General features: G+C 22.8%; 5 protein-coding genes across 5 annotated transcripts; 4 read left to right on the forward strand and 1 right to left on the reverse strand.

Moving 5' to 3' along the window:
* On the forward strand, positions 1 to 2,519 carry LOC127289966 (odorant receptor 67c-like). Its single transcript, XM_051318299.1, has 6 exons — positions 1 to 1,051; positions 1,122 to 1,597; positions 1,700 to 1,799; positions 1,952 to 2,056; positions 2,141 to 2,296; positions 2,430 to 2,519. The coding sequence occupies exons 1-6, from the start codon at positions 722 to 724 to the stop codon at positions 2,481 to 2,483; spliced, it is 1,221 nt and encodes a 406-aa protein (XP_051174256.1). The 5' UTR covers positions 1 to 721; the 3' UTR covers positions 2,484 to 2,519.
* A 4,244-nt stretch (positions 2,520 to 6,763) lies between these two features.
* On the forward strand, positions 6,764 to 10,829 carry LOC127289971 (homeobox protein MOX-2-like). Its single transcript, XM_051318305.1, has 3 exons — positions 6,764 to 8,308; positions 8,550 to 8,848; positions 10,399 to 10,829. Exons 1-3 carry the CDS (start codon positions 8,010 to 8,012, stop codon positions 10,623 to 10,625), a joined length of 825 nt encoding a protein of 274 aa, XP_051174262.1. The 5' UTR covers positions 6,764 to 8,009; the 3' UTR covers positions 10,626 to 10,829.
* On the reverse strand, positions 10,828 to 12,229 carry LOC127289972 (MKI67 FHA domain-interacting nucleolar phosphoprotein-like). The gene is made up of 4 exons (XM_051318306.1): positions 12,036 to 12,229; positions 11,593 to 11,823; positions 11,391 to 11,499; positions 10,828 to 11,260 (listed from the first exon to the last, which is right to left on the reverse strand). Exons 1-4 carry the CDS (start codon positions 12,111 to 12,113, stop codon positions 11,013 to 11,015), a joined length of 666 nt encoding a protein of 221 aa, XP_051174263.1. The 5' UTR covers positions 12,114 to 12,229; the 3' UTR covers positions 10,828 to 11,012.
* A 633-nt stretch (positions 12,230 to 12,862) lies between these two features.
* On the forward strand, positions 12,863 to 16,779 carry LOC127289964 (nose resistant to fluoxetine protein 6-like). Its single transcript, XM_051318297.1, has 12 exons — positions 12,863 to 13,411; positions 13,600 to 13,850; positions 13,999 to 14,219; positions 14,317 to 14,593; positions 14,659 to 14,819; positions 14,939 to 15,107; positions 15,199 to 15,395; positions 15,627 to 15,765; positions 15,864 to 16,059; positions 16,180 to 16,322; positions 16,401 to 16,522; positions 16,611 to 16,779. The coding sequence occupies exons 1-12, from the start codon at positions 13,048 to 13,050 to the stop codon at positions 16,639 to 16,641; spliced, it is 2,271 nt and encodes a 756-aa protein (XP_051174254.1). The 5' UTR covers positions 12,863 to 13,047; the 3' UTR covers positions 16,642 to 16,779.
* A 335-nt stretch (positions 16,780 to 17,114) lies between these two features.
* LOC127289967 (antichymotrypsin-2-like) lies at positions 17,115 to 19,516 on the forward strand. Its single transcript, XM_051318300.1, has 8 exons — positions 17,115 to 17,279; positions 17,406 to 17,527; positions 17,697 to 17,870; positions 17,964 to 18,165; positions 18,232 to 18,470; positions 18,582 to 18,764; positions 18,954 to 19,089; positions 19,291 to 19,516. Exons 1-8 carry the CDS (start codon positions 17,267 to 17,269, stop codon positions 19,437 to 19,439), a joined length of 1,218 nt encoding a protein of 405 aa, XP_051174257.1. The 5' UTR covers positions 17,115 to 17,266; the 3' UTR covers positions 19,440 to 19,516.
* Positions 19,517 to 19,802: the final 286 nt, after the last annotated feature.

Here is a 19,802-nt window from a genome sequence, read left to right on the forward strand (position 1 = left end):
TAATTTAATAAATGTTTTATTATAAAAAAAAATTTAATTAAATAAATTTCATAATTTACTTTTCAAAATTAGATATTGTATTAATATAATTGTTTAATAATTTTGAATTTTTTATAAAAAAAAGTGAATAGTAATTACTAATAAAGAAAAATTTCAAACTACATAAAATTTTCTTTAACAAAAAGTATATTGAAACTTGAAAAATAGCAAATAATATATTTCAATATTCAAGATAGAGACTAATAAATAATGTATATTAAGTAGATTCGTCATTTTACAAGTTCATTAATAAAATATACGATAAAATGATTATAATTATTAGTCTCTAAAGAGAAAGGTCAATTTTAACTGAAAGTACACAAATTAATAATTAATATCCGTCTGAACGAAGGATCAAATATTGTTTGATTTCAATAGCGACAGTTGTGCATTTCTCTTCATTTAATAATTTAATTTCGCGGAAGTTCTCCATACGGATGCATTATATAGAAACTATTTATGGACGACAATTGTTTGTGAAAATATTCTCTTTGAATTTTACATATACTTTATATATATATTGTATATATATATATCCGCGCACAATTTATCTCTTCGAATTAATTATTTATTGAATAATTAATATTCACCTTAACAACGGAAACTTAAGTTTGTTATGGTTACAAACATTAAAAAATTATTTCAATTCCAACTGAAAATATAATATTTGTATATAAAAATAATGAATTTCAAGAGTGTTAATAAATTTACAGTTCTAATTAATCTTCTATCGGGAAATCTTCTTCCATTGAGCAATAAAAATTCAGAATTCTCATGGGGATGGAAAATATATGCGATAATTTCATGGATATTGCAAATTATCTATTTTTTATTAAGTTTCATTGGATTATTTTTAGTACCAAAAGTACAAGCAATACAATATGGAACTGTCAATATAGTTGTGTTAATTGAAGTTTTAGTGCTTTCAATTTATGTGAATTTAAGAAGAAATGATTTTAAAAAATTGATTAAAATGATAAATGATATTTTGGACAATTCAGATGAATATAAGGTACAATAATCAAATTTTATATATCAAAAGAATTTTTTAATTGACAAAAAGATTAATTAAACTTTTTCAGATTTTAAATTGCATTCATCGGACAACAAATCCTATAAATAAACCTCTAAGAATTTATATAATGGCTGTTGTATTAACAGTATTATTTTGGACTGGTTTGCCAATTATTAAAATAATTGAACAGGATAAATTTTATATTCTCGATTTTCGTGTGCCAATGTATTTCATTAAAGAACCATTTACAAGAAATTTTTTTGTTTACGCTATTTTATTTCAAGTGATATGTGCACCCAATGTAATAGCTAAAAAATCGTGTATTGACTTTTATGTAATTCACATGATTACATTGGTTACATCTGAATATCATTATATTAGCGACGAATTAGAAAATCTATTTGAAGAGAAGAATAATTTAGAAATTACAGTCAATTTGAAAATTAATGACAAAAAATACGTTTATGATGAAAAAATAATTGATGATAAGTTGAGACTGAAGAAATTGAAACAACTTATTGAACATCATAGTTCTGTGACAAAGTAAGAATTCCAAAAAAAAAATTTATTTGGACAACCAAAAATGTTTAATTTCCTTAAATATTATTTATTTATCCAAGTTTAAAGAAAAATTATCAATTTCAGAATCGGTAAATTGTTGAAAAATCTTTTATCATTAAATGTTGCATTAACATACGGTAATTGCATATTTCGATTTTGTTTTTTGTCATTCATGATAATAACGGTAAGTTTATTTTTTTATTTCTTAAAAAAACATTTTATTTTTATTTTTCTAAATAATTTGCATTTTATTTTATTTAATCGTTAGTATTAATTTTATTATATATTTTTAAATTGTAATTTTTTTTTATTAATTAAAGAAATATGTTTTTAAAGTTGCCAATATCAATTTTTGATAAATGCCTAATTGTAATGTACACCTCCGGTTCAATGATTCAAGTTTTCATGTTATGTTTATGCGCTCAAGAATTATTGGAAGCGGTAAGAAAAATTAAAAAAATTTTAAATTCAAGTAAGACACTAAAACAAAATAATTTTTCTTGATATTTTGATTTTTTTTTATAGAGCACAAGTATCACGAAAAATGCATTTTATAAGGAATGGCACAAATGTGATTTAAATTCTCGAAAAATTTATTCTAATATGATGATTTCAAATAATCTCGAATGTAGATTGTCAGCTTTTGGAACAATAGATATGAGTATTAATACCTTTACAACGGTAAGCAAAAAAGTTTTGTTCTATAAAAAAATAGAAAATATTTTTTTTTGGCTATAATTTACAAATCTTTAAAAATAATTTTTTAATTTAAAAGTAAGAAAAAATCTATTTATTAATAATTTTTTTTTCCTAGATATTAAAGCAGTCGTATTCAGCTTGTTTATTCCTACTGAAAATTAATTCCTAATCGTAATCGTAAACAATTCTATACTACAAAACGTACTATATACTTATATTAATTACAAATGATATTATAACTTTAATTAATGTTAAAAATTCGATTTTTAAAATAAGTTTTACTAATTTTAATTTTAATTTTACTATCAGAAATGGACTCATTATTACATTAATATATATATATATATATATTATTCGGGTAAGATTGTATATTTACGAAAAAACATAAAATTTCATATTATTGGATAGTACTCACTATTCGTCATTTAACGCGGTTTGGATATTTCGAGTTTATTGCTCACAAAGAGAGAAAGGATTTGTCATGAAACGTGATTCTTGCAAGTTGAAACACATGTTGCTTACATTTATCAAGCACTAAAACACCACGCGACTCTATACTCTTGTTTGAAGTTTACAAAAGGTGATTTATGAATTAGAAGACTCCAAGAGTACTTAGGTATATATTTGCTTTCCATTGTAGTTATTTTCTTCTCTTCATATGGTCCATTAATTTTTTTTTTTTTTTTTTTTTTTGCTAATTAAATTAATTTTCTAAAACTAATTAATATAAAAATATTATTTATAATTATTTCATTGCATACATTCCAGGATTATTTAAACATAAAAATGTACTTTTTCTTCCCCCCTAGTTGTAGGCAACCAGACATGGTAATATGTATAACAATTTTTAAAAATTTTTTAATAAATTTTTTTGTTTTAAAAATATTCCATTCGTTTTGTATTTTTTAAAATAAATTAAATTCTACATAAATATGTGTATATTTTTTTTTGTTTTTTATTCTTTAATAATTTACAATAAAAAAAAATTTTAATGTCGAAAAATAATTTTTAAACAAGTACAGTGTTAATGAAAATATAAATATTATAATATGTCACGTATAAAATATGAAGCATAGACAAAAACGAATTTGTTAACTTTTAATACTGCATTTCAAACATTAATAAAAATAAAGAAGAAAATAATAAGTAAATATTAAAAATCATTTTTTTAACAATAATTAAATTAGAGTTTATATATATTTAAAAAAAAACTGCATGTTTATATGCATTTAAAATCTAAAGGAAGCTGAACTTACAGGAACTTGAAGCACTAAACTTCAAGCATAATAAACCATTTAAGACGCACCATCTGAAAAGAATGTTTATAATAATAAATCTTTTGAAGAAATTATACAAATATAATAATAATAAATAAAAAAGTTGATATTACAAAAATATAAATTGATTAATAAATGTTTTATAATATTTATAATTGAGTTAATTATTTGAACAAACCACAATTGACGAAATATTGACGTTGACGTAATTTGTTTGGATTTTCATTTTCTTTCTTTTTTTTTTTTAATTAATCACTGATGCACTTCCTTTTTTAACGCATTTATTATAAATTCATTCCTAAAATTTTTAAAATAATCTTTTAATAATTAACAAAATATATAAAAAATAATTTTTATTAAAATTAATTATTATAATATATTCATCAAAGATATAATTATAGTAAATTATATCTTTCAAACAATTACGGTGAATAATTTCAAAATAATTCGTTTAAATTAATAATAAGGTAATTATTATTAATTGATAATTAATTATTATTCTCAAAATAAATATATTATAATTACCTGTGATAATCGATCGGGAAATTCTTGATCGAGTTCCTTTGGAATTTTCTTTATAACTGTGAATAATTGAACTCACAAACCAATAAATAATAAAGGAGCAAATAATTATTCCTACTAATGTCATAACTATTGTTTTTGTTCTTGGTCGCCAACATGTCACTTGATCATCTTCAATTCCATGACGACGTGCATAAGCTTGCTCAGTTATCTCAATAATTCCTGCAAAATTATTTTTTCATTTCTTCAATAATTATTATAAATTTTTTCAAAAATTTCTTTCTTTTAACACGATTTCTACTTTTTTTTTTTTTTTTTACTATTTTTAATAAATATTTTGGAACTTTTTCATTTTTTATTAAATTTTTTTTTTTATTTATTTATTAAAACTGTTCTTTTTTCGAAATTTTGATTTTTTTACTCTATTAACAATAATAATTTTCACCTCTATTATTTCGTCAATGAATATTTTTCGATTTTCAAATAAAAAAAAAAAAAATAGCACATATTTTAAAATTTAAATATACTTTTAATTTTCAAAAATCATTATAATGTTTATCGCTTGTATATAATTATTTTTTTTTTTTCAAAAAATTCTCGATTCTCCCATTTTTGGAATAGAAATTTTTTCACTAAATTTCACTGAATACCTACCCGGGCGCATTTTGTCTTTTTTATCTCTCTCTCTTTCTTTTTTTTGTGATTAATGAAAAGCACAATATAATAACATCATATGACACATTCAGTATTATAAAGAAAAATATACACCCTTCGTAGCGGTCGAAAAGCGACTAACGTAGCTCTTTGATTTACTGAAGCAGGATTCAGTACCAGGCGATAACCAAAAATATCCATCCTCTCATCCTAAGCCGGTGCTTCTGAAGTATGTTCTATATAATATTGCAGTCCTTCATATCTATCGTAAAAAATTTTTATTTTTACTTTCCCTTTTTCTTCAGATTCAATATATATATATATATATACGAGCAAAGCGCGAATCAAAAAGAAAGCACACCATGTACTTTTTAATCTTTATATACATTCTCTCGCGAATAATGGGCCATATGTTTCATTTTGTCAGATATATATTTGATAAACAACATCAGTATCGTGAAATAAAATTTTCACATCAAAGAAATCAAATTTTTTTTACCCCCCCCCCCCTCCCTCATTTATGTCAAAAAAAAGTTTTTTAAAAAAAATATGTCAAAAAAAAATTAAATTATTTGAAAATTTGTGAAAAAAAATATTAACCAAATATTTGGTTGATAATTCTAAAATAAGATTATAAATTAGACAAAATTATGTTGATTTAAGAGCAAATTATTTATTTAAATCAAAAAAAAAAATTTTTTCTTGATTTATCACTATTACAAAATTCAATCGTATAACAGACAAATATTTGGTTGGAATTGAATACATATTTTTTTGTACATATAACAAGAATCCCATTATTAGTTATTCATAATTTGAAAATGAATTTATGATTTAAGATCTATTTTCTCTAAATTTAAATATTATTTTTAGAAGTCATCACCCGGGCTCCTTTTTTCAATATAGAAAGAGAGAGTGAGAGAGATTTTCCACACAGCGTATATTATTTTCATGCCAAATGAAAGAATAACATGCGTGGACAAAAAATGTAGGTGAACCAGAGGCAAAAAAAAAAAAGAACCCCGTAGAATATTCTTGGACCAGTAACACGCTAATGTATATTTATGCCTATTGGCTTGAAAAAAACTTCAAAATAATAAAAAAACAAAACTATACAGTCAGTAGCTAATTACTGTTGAAAATAAATTTTCTATTTTTAAAAATAAAAAATGTGACAATAATATTTGTAAGATTTAAAAAAAGAATAACAATATTTCGAAATGTTTTTTATGGGAAATTATAAAAATTCATTATAATTTCCAATATTTCAGAAATACCGCAGGAATATTGAAAGAAAAATCCATTGGAATTTAAAAAAAAAAAAAATTCCATTGGAATTCAAAAGGAAAATTTTAATGAAATATTTATAAAAAAAAAATTTTTTTTTAGAAATATTTCCAATATATGATTTAAATTACAAAAAATTATATTTTTTTATTTTGAGAGTGATGTCAAAAAAAGTAGGTATAGAAAAAAACATTCAAAGAAAACTTGTCCCTATCAGACAGAGTGGCACCAAAATGTATCAAATTTCGCAAGAAATCATGGGTTTCCTGTTCTTTTGGGACAAGTGTGGGATCCCCCAGTAGTTGACCCCAAACGTAATTGATATCCGGTTTTATGTAAAAGAAAAAAAAAAGGAAGGCGTGAAAAATCGACCTTAAGGAAAGTAAACATATCTATTGCTACGATACATAGCTTTTTTTGATTTTTTCATTTGTTTTATTATATAAAAAAATAAATAACAAAATTCGAACACATTCATTTGGAGCCAATTAACACAAAATTGATCAATTTAATCAAATTAGAATTAAATTTGATTTTCTTGACACTATTTATAAATAAAAAATTATAATAAAAAAAAATTAAGAATTCTATATATACGTTATTTTTTAAATGAATTTTCTATTGTGGTAAATTGCTTGAGCTTTCATTTTTGTTATTTCGGTTGATGATTTACTTTTGTTGGTTAAAGGAAGCTTTGAGTTATTATAAGCCGTACTATATATTATGAATGGTTATTTATTAGTTTACATATCAGTCAAATTTGTCAATATTGAAGTTTACTGAACTGACTGTATTTATGATTATAATATTAATTAATAATTATTTTTAAAATAATTTTTTCATTTGTATTTAAAAAAAAAAATATATATATATATCTAATATTATAATACATTTTTTATTTAAAGTTATTCGTTAAAATCTAACAGGAAAAAAATAAATTAAAACACTTCCTGACTTGACCGTGTTTTAATAAAGTGTGACGATAGTTTTCGTTTCAAATCGGAAATATACCACACAGGACGAAAATTCGATCCGCATTTTTTCACGTTTCTGTCAAATTGAAAGATTTTTTTAACGAATAAAAATAAGTGTTTTTTTTTAATGAAAAATAAATATTCAAATAGATATTAATTTATTATAATAATTTTTCTCTTGTTAATTTTCGTCTACTATCGCGATTCAAATTTTCGCTGCGAATTGAAAATTATTATTATTATTATTATTACTTAATTAATTAATATAACTAATTAATTGTTTTTATTATTATTTTTAATAATAGGTATAGTATAATTTTTATACATTTACTAATTTGACATATAAAAAATAATTACATAAGAAAATGTAATCAATTATATAAGTTACGTATGCAAAAATATTTTGTTTATAATTATTGTTCAAAAAATTTAAATTTAATTTACAATACATAACAAAAATTTCTTTTACTAGTTTTAAAATCATATGTGTATTTCTTTGAAGAAAAAAAAAAAATCTGATTGGTAGTTTGAGATTAGGAGAACTTCCGTACCCTACTCCTCCACTTTTCACAGTTCTTTGTATCATCAACCCCTGAACCTCTGTTTCTTTTCTGCAATCTACAGTCAGATCAGATCTTTAACAGCAATCTCACATGTGCGTGTTTGACATTTAGACGTTAGTATCAAGACAATTTTCACGAGTTGCGTATATATTACTTTTATATATATATATATAGAAGACCAAAAAGAAACAACTTTTAATTAATCGCGTTTATCAAAAATAATTATTTAATATAAATAAATCTTCTCTAATTTAATAAATAAAATTAAAAAAATATTACATTTTTTTTTTAATTACAAAATATAATTAAATTTAGTACTTCAATTCAAATTAAAAACCGATTAATTAGAATTCATCTCTGGGATTAGATAAAAAGAAAAATAATTAGATTTCAAGATTTTATCATCTCATCGGTTGTAATGGATTTATATCAAGGATCAAATATTTCAACTTCGAGGATGGATAATTATTTTGGATTTCCACCTACACCGCCACCTTGTCACATGAATAATGAAAATGTTCGATTTCATTCAAACAATGAATTTTCATGTAATTACAAATCAACTTGTGATACAAATCTAAATTCCAGTTCTAGTATCGAAACATTCCAGCATGAAGTGGTTCGCGAAATTTACACAGCCAGATGGACAGAAAATAATCAGTTTGCAAATAATTTCAATGAGAATCATCATCATCATCATCATCATCATCTACACAGGTATTACAAAAATTAATCATTAATTAATTCTCAAGATTTTCCATTAATTTTTTTAAATACCAAAAAAAAAATGAATTTTCTTGAAAATTTTTAATTCGCGCCAAAAAATTTTTATACACTGAAAATTTGCAAAAATTTATTTAAATAAAAAAATGTTGCCTGATAAAATTTCAATTAATGAGTGTTGAGGAAATATTCCTTAATTATTTAATAAAAAAAAAAATTCTTTTCTCATCTAAAGATGGGTTCAACATTTACAACCAGAATTGGAAAATGTACCACATTTGGAAAGTTTTAAAGGAAATCGAGAAATATTAAACACAATTTATCCATCAGAAATACAAAATCAATTTCAAGAAAAAATTCATTCTCCACCAATGATATTTCGCACCTGGGAAACCTCATATTCACAAGAAAATCCACAGCTTGAGACTGACAGTGAATTAAAATACCGATCACTTGAAGAAACAATTGCTGAATACTCAAAATTCCAGTATAGAGAAGACAAATATCAAACTGAAGTTTTAAAACCGGATTATGGTAAGATTTAAATAATTTATTAATAATTAATTTATAATTTTCGAGAAAACTAAATGAAAATATAATCACAGAATTTTTTTTCAAGAGAAATTCATTCGAGAAAAAATAATAATTGTAATTATAAAAAAAAAAAATTTTGTTACATTAAGAACTATAACAATTTTTTTTTATAAAAAGTTGAGAAAACTATTATTCTTTATACAGTAAACCAATAAAAAAATTGTTGACAATTCATTAGCAATTGTCTCTTTTATTGCTTTACTGTCGCCAATGTGACCATAACGAACCCCTCGCAGTCTAAATATTTATCTAACAATCATTTATCTCACATTGTACTGTCTATATTCAAATGCATCAGACATTACATAATGTTCGTAGACTTTTCGACTCGAAACAATTCCTTTCTATTTCTTTTGGCAAGCCTCAAACTGAAAATAGTCTTTAGCATTTACGTATTTTCGATTAACCCGAATTTTGCTTAAAAAAAAAAAAAAAAAAAAACCAATGAGTTTCAATAGTACGAAATAATTAATTGACATTACTGGAATAAAAACAAACAAAAATCAAATAAATAATCATATCCTTTTATGACGGGCTATTTTGTCCTATATTTGAGGAATTATTATTTTTAAAAAATCTGATACAAAAATTAATGTCGATAATATAAAAGATTTCATGAATCGCGATGGAAAAAAGTATATTCGACTCAAGATTGTGATATTAACCTCTTAAAAGATTAATGAGTTATAAAAATGAATATAAATTAAAACTGAAATGAATTCGAGGAACTTGAAAAATTATTTTATCGAAATATCATGAAGACAAGCAGATGAATTTTTGTCCGTGACGTCACACAAGGGTAACATTATTTTATTGCCATGATAGTAATACTATCTTCAAAAGATGCAAACTTCCCAAGCAACCCACATTTCAAACGTTGCGTATCAACAACGCACTGCTGCTGAATTCTGCGGCATAAGGTCGCTGACGCATTAAATATACAGCTATTTTCATCTGACCGCACTTGCAACAAAAACTTTTCCCAACTCTTCCACAATCTGTTTTCCTTTCATCAAGGCTCTCAACATATTTCTTGACCTTGTCTAATAAGATGAATATTCATCAAATTCGCATCTCTCTATCAAACTCAAGACAAGAGTGTTCACAAATTTTCATATAATAACATTTTTTTATTCATCAATTGAAAGAATTAACTAATTAATTGTCTTTATAACCAAATTCTTATTTATACAAATATTTATTAGAATTTTTAATCAACAGAATTTCTATACTTAGTCTAATTTAAATTAAATTGATGAATTTTAATATTCCCGCTAATTAGTTTCTTTATTAGAACAAATGACAATTTGTTAGAATAAATATTCAGATAAATAGAGATGGAAAGAAAAATTCAACTTAATAGAAATTCTGTTAAATAAAAACTCGGCTAAATTTATATTAAATAAGAATTTGTGATTATTAACGTTGGTAGTATTAAAAGAAAATAGTTTTTAATAAACGCAATTTTAATGTAAAAATTAAATTTCAAGTTTCAGAAAAACCAAGACATTCTGGCAATGAAAAACTACGAAAAGAAAGAACAGCTTTCACAAAGCAACAAGTCCGACACTTGGAATCTGAATTTGCTCACAGCAATTATTTGACACGTCTTCGACGCTATGAAATTGCCGTGGCTTTAGATCTTTCTGAAAGACAGGTCAGTTTTGTAATTTTTTCATGCCTAAAATTTGTATATCCCACACTTTTTAGATTATAAAGCTAAATTTCATTTTTTTTTTTTTTTTAATAATTACAGGTAAAAGTTTGGTTCCAAAATCGTCGTATGAAGTGGAAAAGAACCAAGATTTCATCAGAAATGTCAACATCATTATAAAAAATTTTTTTTCATTTATAAATAAGATTGTGAATATTATATATGTAATTTATAGTTTAAGTAAAAAAAATTTAAGATGTAAAAATATGATTTACATGTTTAATGTCATTTATCCTTATGCACATTAATTTTAGAACAAAAAGTTTACATTTATAAAATATTCGCATATTTTCTTGATTTTTTTTTCTTTTTTTTAAAGAAATAATCATTGATTTGTGTTAGAAAAAATTGTTAACTTGAAATTATATTTACAGGAAAATTAAATAATACCTATTTATTTTTTTGAAGATCAATCGCTTTGAATGAGAAATTAATACCTTTCATTTTGAGTTTCTTTTCTAATGTAGATAGTCTTTTAAGTGACGTTTTTACACATTTTTTATGTTTCGTTTCTGTAATTGGCGCGTGATTCGATTTTATTATTTTGTTCCTATTCTCCAATCGAGGATATGAATTTGGTGTAATTTTTTTTCCGAAAAAGAAGCCAAAATGTTGTTTCTCAGGAGGAATATAAGTCACTGAAAAATATTTATAAAAATTATTTATAATCATTATGAAATATGTTCGATTTTTAAAATTACGTAAAAAAAAGAGAAATTTAATTTTTTCAATTTACGAAAAAATATAAATAAATCTAAAATTTTTCACCTCTCAATAATCTACCGCACATTACATAATTATTCATTGTTTCTGCTGCTATTTTTGCGACTTCTGGAGTTTGAAATTCAACATAGCCATATCCTCGACTTTTTCCTGTCTGAAAAAAAAGAAATATTTTTTATGTAATTATTATGTAATTTTCTTTTAAATATATTATAATCCCTATTAAAATTATTAATTAATTAGTTACCTTCTTTGATCGAACTAGTCGTACTCGATGAACTTTTCCAAATTGTGAAAAGAAATCTTTCATTTCATCCTCGTAAAATCCATGGGGAATTTGTCCTATATAAATAACACCTGCTTTAGAATTGTATTGTAGTTCTACTTCTGGCAAATTTTCTGTGGAGTCAATTATTTTTCTTTTAGGTGTTTCAAGGGTATCCTCATTTTCCGTTAATTTTTTACTTTTCTTCTTTTTCTGTAAAAAAAAAAAAAGTGGAAGTTGTGATTCACAGCATTAATTTTTTTTGGTACTTTTTGTTAATTTTAATTATTCCTATATTATTTATATTTATAATAAACAATAAATAATCTACTAGTATTTAATAATTCTGCATTAATAAACAATAATGCAAGGTATATATGAAAATTTTGAGGTTATGTTTTGAAAATATATAACAGTATACTTGCCTTTAAAATGCTTTGCACATTTTTCACCGCAGTCTTAAGACTCGATTTGGATTCAGGTCGAATTTTTTTGACTTTCATAATTTTTTTAAATTGTTAAAACACCTTTTATTAGGTAAAATTAACGAAACACTGTCACTTTTCGAGAAAACACGTGCACTCTGTTCGTTTCCACTTCGTAAAGCTTCGACTATTAGCCGAAACATAACGAACATAGTCGAAAGTTCTTTCGGGCTTCTCGAACATATTCGAATAAAGCGCGGAAAAATTTAAATTTTTATATTATAAATTAAAAAATTAGATAAAAATAATTATGTTAACTTTTAACAGACAATACAATGTATACCACGATGGAAATAATTTTAAATAAATATAAATTAAAGTGAATAGAGTATATATTAAATCTAATTAGAAATGCTTATTAATTCGTTATACATTAAATCTAAAATAAATGTCAAAGGAATAAATTTTCGAACTGTTTTCTTCTATATTTTATAATTTTACATATTTAATAGAGAAAAAAAAGGGAATATTTTATTTTAATTTTAGAATTTATGATGTTTTGTAAAATAAAAATAAGCACAGATTTTAATGAGCTATGTAAATAAAATATTAATATTTTTTCCCCCAAGGTTATGAATAAATTACTGATAAATTGTTTAACATTTTAAAAGTAAAATTCATATAAAATTTATAATTTTCTGTTTTTCATATAAAAAGATAAGCAAATAAAATATAATTTTGTTCCTTTTTTTTTTAAATTGACATTAAATTTGAATTTTCATTAGATTACAAATTATATACAATGTAATAATAAAATTACAATAATAATTAGCTAGAGATCATTGATGTCATTTTCCGGAGTTATTTAAAAGTCCCAACGCGAATCCTGAGAATTCTTCATATCAAGTTCAACAATCAAGTGTGATATACTTATAGTGTTTATAGTTTATACATTAATATTAAAAAAAAAAAAATTTTTAATTGTCAATTTTGCAAAATTATAAGAAAAATAATGGTTTTAAGAATTTTTCAAATTTATTTAGTCGTTCAATTTTCTTTATTGATAATATTGAATTATTTTATTTTCCCCGCGGCATGTGAAATAATTACTTTTCAAAAAACTAAAATTCTCAAAGAGAATAATAATTATTTTAAAAATTATCAAAATAAAAGTCAGCCAATAAATGAATTGAAGAATTTGATAAAAGGAAATTTTATTGAAAATGAACAATTTAATAAATCTAATTGGTTCTCGAATATTCCACTTTTGCCAATAGCAATTGCAACTTCAAAATCAATTCCTGATGGTCCATGCAAAACACAATTACGTTTATATCTAAATCATTTAAAAAATGGCACACTATGGGCAGTGGAAAGTAAGAATTAAAAAAAAAAAAAGTATTAATTATTAACAAATAATAATTTTTTTTAAATATTTTTAAAAATATCTAAATATTAATAAAAATAAACATTTTATTTATTGAAAGAAGTAAGAAAAAAAACAATTTATTAACTGCGTTTTTTTATAAGGAGTTAAAAAGAAAATGTTTTTCTTTTTTTAAAGTGTTTGATTCATCAGCAAAGTATCCTTATGGGATATTTGATGGCCTTAATCGATACTTGGGGAGCTTCGATCAATGCAATCGAATTCAAACAATTGTGTCGAATAGCAAGGAGAATGACAAATTTGAAGAAATTCGCAGCAAATATTGTTTGGTGGAGATAAATTATCAGAAAAATCATGAAACAATAAATAATATTGGGAAATATGATCTTGAATTTGAATCACAAAAATCTGCCTGGGAATTAATATGGGTAAATATTAATTATATATATATATAGAATTCTTTTATATAAAATTAATTCTAAAAAAAAATTATTTATAATAAATAATTAGACAGAAAGAAATATTTGTGAAATTGAAAAATTAAATTTTCTCGATAATTGTTTTTTTAAAATTTAGAAAACAACAAATTTTCGAACTCGTTATCAAAGGAACGTTTTACAAATGGCATTGTGTTTTCCTGCAAAATGTCATACAAAAGATATTATTGCAGCTTTAAAGGAGCCTTTAGAAAAATTTAATTCGCAATATAATCTTCAAGTTCATGCAACGATTCATCCAGAATATTGCCATACAAATAATGAGACTTCAAAATTTTCTAATTCGAACAGGGCTTATTGGTATGCAACTATTTGAAATATTTTAGTGATATTTATAAAAAAAAAAATTTTTTTAATTTTACTAAACTATTTTTTATAATTTTTCTTTTAATTACAGTTTCTTTCTCTGTACAATAATTGGCCTGGTTGTAATTAGTACAATTTTGGATATAAAATCTGTTCAACAAGAGAACAATTATTGTTTCTCAAGAAAATTATTGGCATGCTTTTCTGCACGACGAAGTTTAAATGCAATTTTTAAAGTGAAATATAATCAAAATGCCTTTGATTGTTTGCATTTAATTCGATGCATTTTTGCAAGTTCCACAGTTTTTCAACATAGAAATATAGAATTAATGCACGGAGGAAATATAACTGGATCGCATTATGAAAAAGTGCGTAATTTAATATTTTTAATTTTAAAAAAAAAAAACAAATAAAAAATAAAAAATTGTTTCAGATTTTAAGTACACCATTTTTAGGTTTAATTTATAATACTGATATTACAGTAGATGGATTTTTTGGATTATCAGGAATTGTTTTATCCTATTATTTATTGGAATTTTTGGAAAATTCAAATGGACTGAAAATTTTTCCACTTATTTTCAAACGTTTTATAAGGTTCGCGAATAATAATTTACATTCTTTTGAAATTATTTCGCAAAATAGTTTTTCTTCTTTAAATTATTATATTATTATTATTAATAATAAATAATAATATATTCAATATTTAATTTCAGATTAACGCCATTATATATGTTTATGGCATTTGCATATGCATTTTTCATTTATCATTTAGGATCTGGACCATTTTGGGAAAGTAGATTTGGTTATGATAGGGATAGTTGTTCCTCTAATTGGTGGACGAATTTATTTTTTATTCATAATTACGTTAATTGTAATAAAATGGTACAATTATTTTGATTAAAAAAAAAAAGAGAAATTATCTTTTTAATGTCGTAAATAATTTTTTTTTTTTGCTTTTATTCTATATACATAGTGTATTCCTCAATCTTGGTATTTGGCTGTCGACTTTCAATGTTATATTATTGGATTATTATTAATTGGAGTATTTCACAAAATGCCACGTAAAATTGGTTATTATTTTCTAGGATGCATTCTAATTATATCCGCTGCAATTCCATTTTATATCACTTATAATAATAATGTTGATCCATTTATAAAACTTGATTTAAGGTAAAATATTTTCTTATATATATGATTAAATTAATTATTTATTGTTAATATTATTTAATTATTATTTATTTATAAAAATTTATTAGTAATAAAACTTAATCATTTAATTAATATTTATTTATTATTAAAAAATTAATTTCTATTAATTTAATAATTATTATTAAAATAATTTTATTGTAATTTTTTTTGATGAAAAATAATAAGAAAAAATTTGTTATTGTTTTACTGTAGAAAAAAAAGAGTTGAAGCAATTGAATATCTTACAAATTATTATATAAAAACTCATATGCGATTATCGGCATATTTTGTTGGATTAATTATGGGCATTGTTATGTATGATTGTAAATTTATTGTTTGGCGTCTTTCGAAGGTAAAGCAAAAATTAAAAATCGCTACTAATTTCTTAATCTAAAAAATATATAATTAACGTAATTAATTTATTATATTAAATTGAATTTTTTTTTCCAGTTTTGGTCACATTTTTTGTTTATTTTGCAAGTAATGATATTGCCACTTTTATTCCAATGGTTTGGATCATATTTCATTGATGAAAATTCAAATCCAAGTTTATTTACATTAGCTCTTTACGCCTGTCTTCATAGACCAATTTTTGCATTTAGTATTTGTTCTATTCTCCTTTTAATTACAATAGGCCAAGGATTAGGTAAAATTTGAATTATTTATATATATTGCAAAATGAGAATTAAAAAGAAGAAGTGAAAATAATTAATTTCATTAAATAGGAAAAAAATTGAATTTACTAATTTTTAAATTAATTTTCTAGATTTTTATTATTATTTACTGACACCCAGATGGATTCAACCATTTTCTAGACTTTCTTATGCAATTTTTCTCTCTCATTTTGCAATTCAATCTTATGAACTGGGAACCGCTAGAACTGCATTTACTTATTCGTTTTATAATTCAGTAAGTATTTATTATTAAAAATATATTAAAAACTAATTTATTTATAATTTTAAAAATTCTCATTGATTTCCGTCACAGATTAGAAATTTTATTGGGGATATTATTTACGTTTCATTTTTATCATTAGTACTAGTCATACTAATAGAAAAACCGTTCTCAAATCTCGAAAAATTACTTTTTAGAGGAAAGAAAGAAGAAACGTAAGAAATTTTTTTTTTTTTTAAATAAAATATTTAAAAGGCGTTTAAATACAATTAAAATTATGAGAAAATAATTTTTTACTTGCAGATCATTCAATTCAGACAAGAAGATTGAATAAAAATAAATTGTTTTATTTTTGAATATGAATATAATTTACAAAAATTGGATTTGGAAATTGAATTTTTGAAAAATTTGAAATTATTATACCACAAATGTATATTAGGGCAAAAAATGGAATTCATAATTTTAATTTTAAGTAATTAAATATGTTATTATAATTATTTGTAAAATATTAAATATTTTTATAAGTTTTATAATGTATATTTTTTTATAATTAAATTATTCGATTCAAATAATTGGTTACTTGATAACTAAGAAATAAATATTTATTTGAATTAAACGATTTTTGATTGAAATGTATTAAAGAAAAAGAATTAATTTTTTTTAATACATGCTCTATTAAAATATAAAATAAGTGACAAGAAGAATTTGATGTTAAAAATGTAAAATTTCAAGTTTGCGTTAAATAAAAATTCACGAAGGACTTGCTAAGGTAAAACCGGTTGAAAATTAAAAAAAATAAAAAAGAAGAAAATTATTATCTGTTCAACGGCAATGGAAACTTGCTTCAGAAAACTATTTAGAATCGAGATTTGAGACGCATCTTATAGACTTCTTACTATTTGAAATATAATTTTCTATCATTGTGAATATTTTTTCATCTCTTAAAAATAGCGAAAAAAATGCGAATTCCACGTGAGTATTTAGAAAAAATTATAATTAAATTTATCACTTTCTATATTGCGATAATTCAAAGATAATTTTCTTTTTCAAGAAAATGAATTTAAAAAAATTATTTTTTAATCATCATTTATATTTTAGTATTATTAATTGTTGTGTGTCTGTGTTTGGTTGAATCAATCAAGTTAACATCAGATGAAAAAGGAGAAGATAATTCATTTCCTTTTGAAAAATGTTGTGATTTTGCATTTCGACTTTATAAAGTGAGTAAATTAACAATTTAAATTGTTTGCAATTAATGTATAATTATACAAATTTCTAAAAAAAAAAATTAAATTAAATTTGCAATAAAAAATTTTAATTAAAATTAAATTATTTCACTTCAATTTTTCAGCATTTAAAAATAAAATAATGAACTTTTTTTTATCTTAGACAATTGCGAGAAAATTCATAGGAAACATTGCACTTACACCATACAGTGCTTTTGATTCTTTATCATTATTGTATTATGGGGCTGGTGGAAATACTGCAAAACAAATTCGCCAAGTTTTGAATATTAATTCTAATGATTTATCTAATTATCAATCTCTTACTAATTCTTTTACAGTGAGTATCGAGAAAAAAAAGTTGCAAAAATAATATAATATATTAAACAAAATATAAAATTCAATTTTTAATTTTTTTTTTTTTTAATTTTAGAATTCGAAGGATCCATCCTTAAATTTTATTCAAGTACTTTATGTTCCTGATAAAATGGACGTAGCTCCTGCTTTTAAAGAATTATCAAACACAACATTTATAACGCAACAAGAATCATTAAATTTGGATAAACCAGAGGAAGCGATTTCGATTATTAATAAATATTTTGCTGAACGTAACGTTAAACGAGATCTACCGTTTGGTAATTAATTAATAATAATTAATTAATTGAAGAATTAATTTTTTTTTAATTTGCACTCTTTTTCAGAATCTGATACATTTTTACCTCAACAATCGGATATGTTTATACGAAACTCGATACATTTTATTGCCCAATTTTTGTATCCTTTCAACGAACGATACACGGAACAGAGATATTTTTATCGAAGTCGAAATAGTGAAAAATTAGTGCCAACAATGTTTACTCGCGGAAGATTTCGCGGTATTGTCATTCCACCAACTAATCGTTATTTGGATAGTTTCAGAATCATTGAAATTCCCTATAAAGTGAGAATAAAATTTATTAATTATGTTTTATCAAAAAAAAAAGGACTCAAATTAAAATTAGAATTAGAAAAGAAAAATTTTAAAATTCAATATTTAAATTTCTATTTACAGAACAGAGAATATAGTATGTTAATTTATTATCCATTGAATTCGCATAAATTAGTTGAATTAGAGCAGCGTTTGGACACTCTTGATCTTCGAGCCATTTTTAATAGTAGAGAAGAAGATATTGAACTTTATTTGCCTAAATTTACAATTCAAAATGAGCATCGTCTAAAGTTAACATTGACTGAGGTAAATTTTAAATTATATAACATGGTATATATATATATATACGTATATTTAAATTAAACCTCTTAAAAATACAGTTTTTAAAATTTAATTTAATCAATTTTTATTCGAAAAAAAATTCTCTTTTACAAAATTAATATTACTTAATGTGACTCAAATATTTGGTACTGGAAAATAATTTTTTTTTTATAGATGGGAATAACAGATGCATTTAATGAGCAAGCTGATTTTACCGCAATTTCCAAAAAACCAGTACGACTTGATGAAATTTATATGAGAACATATTTTTCATTGAATGAAAATGGAATTAATATTGAAGTTTCAAACAGTAAGTTATTTTTGTTTTCAATACAATCAATTTAAAATTCATTAAATTTAAAACGTATAAAAATATTTAATTCTAAAAATATTATACTAAGACAAATTTTTAATGATTAAAATTGTTTCTTAGTAAACAAATTTTTTTCTAAATAATTATTTGATATATATATTTTTTTTTTTACAAAATTTTTCTCTCTTTTTTAAATAGACGTGGGAGGACATCCTCAATATGTAACAGCTCTTCCATACTCAAAACCACTCACGATTGAGGTGAACAGACCATTTATGTTCACAGTTGTAAAAAAAAGAAGAGATGACTTTTTGTGCCTTTTTAATGGAAGAGTCTATAATCCCTAAATTATATAATATTCTCCTCAGTATATTTGTATAATTATTAAAATTTTTAAATAAAAATTAATAATAAAAAAAAATAATTTTCTATATAATTATTTATTATTATTATTATTATTATTATTATTATTATTATACTACATAATATAAATGTAATAAAGAAAACCTTCATCGATAAGAAAACGAAAGTGATTATTTTTTATCTCAAATTGCTCGTTTTTGTGAATATATTACAAAATGATAATTATATAGAAAAAAAAACACATCTCATGTCAAGTAACTAATCAATCGTCATTCTTCCCAAACTGTGTCATTAGGTATAATAAACATTATAAAACATATTGACAATTGCAAAAGGTATATATTTAG

The sequence above is a fragment of the Leptopilina boulardi genome, unplaced genomic scaffold (genome assembly GCF_019393585.1).
Source record: "Leptopilina boulardi isolate dan_hultmark-lab unplaced genomic scaffold, ZJU_Lbou_2.1 LbouV2_51, whole genome shotgun sequence".
Classification (NCBI taxonomy): domain Eukaryota; kingdom Metazoa; phylum Arthropoda; class Insecta; order Hymenoptera; family Figitidae; genus Leptopilina; species Leptopilina boulardi.

Bases quoted from the DNA above. Each gene is read 5' to 3' on its own strand.
- LOC127289966 (XM_051318299.1), top strand. From the start codon at position 722: ATGAATTTCAAGAGTGTTAATAAATTTACAGTTCTAATTAATCTTCTA. The intron at 1,598-1,699 runs GTAAGAATTCCA...TATCAATTTCAG, and splicing joins CATCATAGTTCTGTGACAAA to AATCGGTAAATTGTTGAAAA. The intron at 1,800-1,951 runs GTAAGTTTATTT...ATGTTTTTAAAG, and splicing joins TGTCATTCATGATAATAACG to TTGCCAATATCAATTTTTGA.
- LOC127289971 (XM_051318305.1), top strand. From the start codon at position 8,010: ATGGATTTATATCAAGGATCAAATATTTCAACTTCGAGGATGGATAAT. The intron at 8,309-8,549 runs GTATTACAAAAA...TCTCATCTAAAG, and splicing joins CATCATCATCATCTACACAG to ATGGGTTCAACATTTACAAC. The intron at 8,849-10,398 runs GTAAGATTTAAA...TTAAATTTCAAG, and splicing joins AGTTTTAAAACCGGATTATG to TTTCAGAAAAACCAAGACAT.
- LOC127289972 (XM_051318306.1), bottom strand. From the start codon at position 12,113: ATGAAAGTCAAAAAAATTCGACCTGAATCCAAATCGAGTCTTAAGACT. The intron at 11,824-12,035 runs GCAAGTATACTG...TTTTTTTTACAG, and splicing joins ATGTGCAAAGCATTTTAAAG to AAAAAGAAGAAAAGTAAAAA. The intron at 11,261-11,390 runs GTGAAAAATTTT...AATATTTTTCAG, and splicing joins GTGCGGTAGATTATTGAGAG to TGACTTATATTCCTCCTGAG.
- LOC127289964 (XM_051318297.1), top strand. From the start codon at position 13,048: ATGGTTTTAAGAATTTTTCAAATTTATTTAGTCGTTCAATTTTCTTTA. The intron at 13,851-13,998 runs GTAAATATTAAT...TTTAAAATTTAG, and splicing joins CTGCCTGGGAATTAATATGG to AAAACAACAAATTTTCGAAC. The intron at 15,766-15,863 runs GTAAAGCAAAAA...TTTTTTTTCCAG, and splicing joins TTGTTTGGCGTCTTTCGAAG to TTTTGGTCACATTTTTTGTT.
- LOC127289967 (XM_051318300.1), top strand. The intron at 17,528-17,696 runs GTGAGTAAATTA...TTTTTATCTTAG, and splicing joins TTGCATTTCGACTTTATAAA to ACAATTGCGAGAAAATTCAT. The intron at 18,765-18,953 runs GTAAATTTTAAA...TTTTTTTTATAG, and splicing joins TAAAGTTAACATTGACTGAG to ATGGGAATAACAGATGCATT.